Raw genomic sequence first — 5,796 nt, forward strand, 5'->3', positions numbered from 1 at the left:
TGATCTGAAGCGTTGAGGTGGTCGTTTGATCTCGAGATACTCAATCGACAAAGATTCTGGCATTTATGACACATTCGGCGCATGTATTTTCTAATTATTGTGCTTACGTCATCCTAGGTGGCTATTTAATTTGCGTGTTTCGCATTAAATTTTGCAACGGATCTTTACTCAGTGTTAAGGATTCCAAACATTTAAAGTTCTGAGTAGTCAGTGTTACACAAAGGAATTATTCGTGTGCTTAGTAGCTCAGCTTAAGATAACCACTCAGCATGTATATCTACTCAGCATGTAATAGTTATTGATTTATCACAAATCATTTAGCATGGTAATTCACTCAGCATGCATATATCGCATATCACTAGTGGAAAAAAGGCCATTTGCATCGGCCATTTTGGGCTATTTGCATCGGCCATTGGCCGATGCAAAAGCCCTCGACGCAAATGCATTTGCATCGGCCGTAGGCCGATGCAATTGATTGAAGCATTTGCGTCGGCCCTTTAAAAGGGCCGATGCAAATGAGTCGCATTTGTATCGGCCATTTGTAAAGGCCGACGCAAATGACTCTTTTTCAAACGGATATTCCGTCGCTAAAATAGTCATTTGCGTCGGCCTTTACAGATGGCCGATGCAAATGTGACTTATTTGCATCGGTCCATTTAAAGGGCCGATGCAAATGTGACTCATTTGCATCGGCCCTTTAAACGGGCCGATGCAAATGCTTCAACCAATTGCATCGGCCAACAGAAAGGGCCGATGCAAATGATGTTTTTTCATTTAAAAAAAATTAAAATTTTTAATTTGGATTGAATGGAGCTCTACAAGATACCAATAATATGAAAAAAAAGAATACTTATAATATTCATTTATCAATGTGAAACCAACCTTCTCCAAAAAAAAAAAAAAATAGATCTATTTCCCAGCAAAGAGATTATGAGGGTGGGTCAGTTAATTAAGCATGAAATGATTCTTCATGTTCTGATTAAAAAAGCTACATGGAATTCTCTACACATTATATTACAATCTTGAACCTTGACTAGAAGGCACACAATAAATTAATAGTTCACATTCGCAGCAGAAACATTAACCAGTTACCTCTTTAGTGTTCTATCTGTCATGGCACAAGAATTCTGTAAACCAGTGTTCTCAACTGTGAGACGATTTTCTGCTGCTTGAGCATGAAGCATTGGAATTATCTTCGGATAACAACTCGAAGCTATAAGTTTATTCGTCTTTGAAGCTTCTTGGTTTCGAGATCCCTGAAAATGATAGCCAGAACAAAAGGAAAAGATTAGGCACCATAGAAACAAGCACAAAATACAATCGAACTTCAGACTTTTCCCACTTAAATCAACTTTAATTGGCACCAATTGGGGTTTCCACAGCAAACACCAGATTTTAGCCCATATACTTGCATACAATTGATTGACTTTAGCTAACCCCTCTATTTGTAATTATCAGATACTAACAAATCTATGAGACATATATATCTCACGCTACCTGTTCAATGGCGCATCATCATCCATATATGTTAGATGTAATCCTCTTAGTTTTAGTCAAGAGCTAAATTATCCAAGACAAGCACAAAATATGAAAATATACACAAAAATGAAACAAACATGAACTCACCTTTCCAATCAAAATCCATTCACCATCTTGCCAAAATTGACGCACCCTAATGTGAACTTTGCGCAATAAAAGTTCCCTTGAATATCCAATTAACTTAACCATGAAGTGATTTGAGCCTAAAACCTTCAAAATTGCAGCTGTCTTCCAAGAAAAATCTTGAAACACCTCCACCACATCACCTGGAGTCCAACAATAGGATGAATTCACATTGCAGGAATTACTAAGTTTCCATGAAATCATTTGAAAATTATGAAGCAAACAAGTAGGAACTATTATTAATCAACTGCAGGAAAAAGAAAACAGTAATCTTACAAAGAAAAAAGAATAAAAATGTTAGGGAAATTGAACATACCTTGGAGAATTGGGCTTGTTCTTAGTTTTTCTATTATTACTTGAAAATAGGAAGAAGAACCGTGGACACACATAAATATTAGTGAATTTTAGGTTTATGAAATTAAGCTTGGATTTTAAGTTTAAATACCAACCAGGGAGTAATTAGTGTCAAACTCTGAGTAAGAAAATTTGGTCAACACTAATATATGAAGGTGCACCAAAAAGAAAACGGAAAGAAACTCACAAAGAAATAAACCAACAAATAACCGCTACTGCCAATAGTTATAGTCAAAGGACTAATTACGGGTCAATAGTCAATAGTCAATAGCTTAATCATAGTTACAAGGTAAACATTAGACTACCTCCCAGTATAGCATCTAATCTGTGATGAACAGGGCACTCAATCGTAGTTATCATCTCAACAGCACATGTGAAAGTTGGAGGCCCTTTCCTCTCAAGAATTGTCTTCTGCACTTTCCTTTTCCTTGCTTCCTCATCTCCAAGAGTTACACTCTGTTCACAAATAAATAAAAAAGTTACTAGACAACATCATTTTAGAGTAGTTTTTAATGGAGAAACGAGATTGCTGTTTTGAAAAGGTTTACTTTACACCTCTATTCCACCAACAAGAATCTGTAATGAGGGGTTTTTAATTATGTTGTCTATGGTCATTCCATTAGCCGTTCCAACTAGCTGAACTCCACACTGAGCTATAGTGCTCACAGCGAATGCTTCAAGCTCTGTTCCAATCTCATCAATTATTATGGCCTGTGGCATATGATTCTCTATTGTTTCAATCATAACCTACATAATTCATTAGGAGTAATATAATTATAGACATAAATTATTTGTGCAATTGGAAATAGCCAATACTTTAAAATAAAATGAACTCGCATTATGTTGCATATGGACATTTGGCACTTGCATCCTTCTTGCACGGCATATTCCAGAATGGGGCACATCTCCGTCACCCCAGTCTTATTTGATGTATCTATAACCCATGGTCATCTGCAAGCATTTTGGCTAGTTCTCTGCACGTGCACAGAGACCAACACATGCAATTAGATATGAACATATTGCAACATAAAAACTTCTGCTTCTTGATGCCGTGTTGGGGGAAGAGTAATATGCTATGATTAAACTACACACAACATAGTGCTTATACTTTCTTAAGGATAAAAGGGATTCTTCAAATTTATGTGCAAAAACCATTCATAGAATGCAATAACAAAGATATGTGAGAAGTCTGATGCACATATACATCACGAATAAGCATATGACTGCATTATCATATCATATGAGAAAGAAAAGAATTGCAAAATGAACTTTCATTTTACTTCTTATTTATACCTCCAGGATCCAATAATACCTGATTAAAGTTCTTTTACCAACTCCTGGAGGGTCTATGACCAAGATGGGGAACTTCCACCCTCAGCCAAGTCACCAATAGTTTTAGCACTACCAGAAACAGCTCGACCTATAGTTTCTCATCTCAAATGTGCTCAGGTTTTAGAGAGACCAGTTTCTCCATTGCAACAAGACAAAGGACCTGCAGTTCATATAGAAAAGCAAATAATAGATTAGTTTCAGGGTGAGAGTTGTATTATATCCAAAAACAAATCATCGAAGATAACATTATCAGGAATGATCTCACTGAAACTAGTGACAACATCCAATTAGTGCTAACACCTAAGAGAAATAATTCGAGAAAAGAAAAGAGTCGCGACTTATACACACAAATCTCAATCAAACGAAAGGAATCAAAATCATTGAGGACGGGAGAAATACCAGTATAAGTAGAAGACAACATCGTATCCATCCAAGGAACCGTTGTCTGATTTTGATCCGGTGAACACAGTCCTCCTTGCGCCTTCTTAAAGGAAGACGAGAATCGTAGGTTAAAGAAACAAGAGAAGAGGAAATAAGAAGAGAGATCGAACAAAGACAAGGGAGGCTGCCGCCATTGTAGAAATTTCCTAGTTTCAAATTGAAGGCAGGAATTTGAGACTCAACTCCGGAAGACCAGAACAGAGAGGAGAATGAAGTAGTCAGATTGGAGAGCATCCATGGAAGAGAGATGGGTTTAGGTATTGTGAGAAGCAGAAGATGGAGATGGGAGGCGGCTGCACAAAATTAACCCTAAAATCCAAAGTTAACTTTTTATAAATATAAATTGACCCCAAATTAATTACATAAACCCTCCTCCTTTTTTTATTGATTTTTTAAATTTATGTTAACACTATTTGCATCGGTCTCTCGTAAACGGCCGATGCAAATAATGCAGTTATTTGCATCGTTACTTCTTAAGGGGCCGATGCAAATAGTTCAATTACTATTTGCATCGGTCCTTTGAAAAGGACCGATGCAAATAATACGTTTATTTGCATCAGTCCTTAATAAGGGCCGATGCAAATGAACCTTTTGCATCGGCCCCAAATAAAAGGCCGATGCAAATGAACCTTTTGCATCGGCCCCAAATAAAGGGCTGATGCAAATGAACCTTTTGCATCGCGTTTTGTAAGGGCCGATGCAAATGCGTCGATGCAAATGCTCATTTTTCCACTAGTGTATTATACTTGGAATTTATTAAAGAGGATTAAACATACCAATGGCTTCTCTAAGTATGTTGAATTGCTCACGAGCCAGTGGCTTTGTGAAGATATCAGCAAGCTGCTCATCCGTTGGGACATAGGTCAGCTTGATCTCTCCCTTGAGTACATGATCTCTGATGAAGTGATGTCTTATGTTGACGTGCTTCATCCTGCTGTGCTGGATTGGGTTCTTTGATAGGTCAATGGCACTCTTGTTGTCACATTTGACTTCAATTGTTTTAGTCTGAACGCCATAATCTTCTAGCTGTTGCTTAATCCATAGGACTTGAGCAACACAGCTTCCAGCAGTAATGTACTCAGCTTCAGTGGTTGACAGGGCTACTGACGCCTGCTTCTTACTGAACCAGGACACAAGACAGCTTCCAAGGAAGTGACATCCTCCTGAGGTGCTTTTTCGTTCAAGTTTGTCTCGTCCGTAGTCAACGTCAGTGTATCCAATGAGTGTGAAATCATGAGTATTGGGATACCATAAACCTGCATTCACTGAGCCTTGCAAATATCTAAGGATTCTTTTTACAGCTATGTAATGAGATTCCTTAGGGTTAGATTGATATCTAGCACAATAACATACTGAGAACTGAATGTCCGGCCTACTAGCAGTTAAGTAGAGTAGAGAGCCAATCATACCTCGGTACAATCTGCTATCTACTGACTTACCATTTTCGTCAGCGCAGAGGACAGTGTCAGTGCCTATAGGGGTAGATATTGGCTTGCAGTTCTCAAGTTCATACTTCTTCAATATCTCCTTAGCATACTTAGTTTGACTGATGAAGATGCCATTTTTCCCTTGTTTGATTTGAAGTCCAAGGAAGAAGTTGAGTTCTCCCATCATTGACATTTTGAACTCAGTCTGCATCTACTTACTAAATTCCTTGCACATGGACTCGTTAGTGGCACCAAAAATAATGTCATCAATATATATCTGAGCCAGTAGGGTATCTTTACCCTTCCTCTTAATGAATAAGGTTGTATCAGCTTTACCTCTGACATAATTTCTAGTCAGCAGGAAACTGGTCAGCCTCTCATACCAATCACGTGGTGCTTGCTTGAGACCATACAGAGCCTTTTTGAGTTTATAAACGTGGTTTGGGAACTTAGGATCCTCAAACCCTGGAGGCTGATTAACATAGACTTCCTCGTTTATGACTCCATTAAGGAATGCACTCTTAACATCCATTTGAAATAATTTAAAGTTCATATAACTTGCATATGCACATAAAATTCT

General features: G+C 37.8%; 1 protein-coding gene across 2 annotated transcripts; it reads right to left on the reverse strand.

The window, feature by feature from the left end:
- Positions 1-758: 758 nt before the first annotated feature.
- Positions 759-4,068, reverse strand: LOC136230471 (protein SEEDLING PLASTID DEVELOPMENT 1-like). 2 transcript variants are annotated; one of them, XM_066019546.1, is made up of 7 exons: positions 3,748-4,068; positions 3,329-3,508; positions 2,833-2,990; positions 2,572-2,727; positions 2,322-2,472; positions 1,627-1,805; positions 759-1,256 (listed from the first exon to the last, which is right to left on the reverse strand). In XM_066019546.1, exons 3-7 carry the CDS (start codon positions 2,884-2,886, stop codon positions 1,089-1,091), a joined length of 708 nt encoding a protein of 235 aa, XP_065875618.1. In that variant the 5' UTR covers positions 2,887-2,990; positions 3,329-3,508; positions 3,748-4,068; the 3' UTR covers positions 759-1,088. The 2 variants fall into 2 exon arrangements, with proteins under 2 accessions (XP_065875618.1, XP_065875617.1); XM_066019545.1 differs by having other exon boundaries at positions 761-1,256; positions 2,572-2,763; positions 2,854-2,990.
- Between the last annotated feature and the right edge of the window lie 1,728 nt (positions 4,069-5,796).

The sequence above is a fragment of the Euphorbia lathyris genome, chromosome 5 (genome assembly GCF_963576675.1).
Source record: "Euphorbia lathyris chromosome 5, ddEupLath1.1, whole genome shotgun sequence".
Taxonomy (NCBI): Eukaryota; Viridiplantae; Streptophyta; class Magnoliopsida; order Malpighiales; family Euphorbiaceae; genus Euphorbia; species Euphorbia lathyris.

What these genes read in the sequence shown, in the direction of transcription:
- LOC136230471 (XM_066019545.1), bottom strand. Translation starts at nt 2,886, where the DNA reads ATGCAAGTGCCAAATGTCCATATGCAACATAAT. An exon ending in ATGTCCATATGCAACATAAT is followed by an intron (nt 2,764 to 2,853) that starts GCGAGTTCATTT and finishes TGAATTATGTAG; the next exon opens with GTTATGATTGAAACAATAGA. An exon ending in ATTAGATGCTATACTGGGAG is followed by an intron (nt 1,806 to 2,321) that starts GTAGTCTAATGT and finishes GTTGGACTCCAG; the next exon opens with GTGATGTGGTGGAGGTGTTT.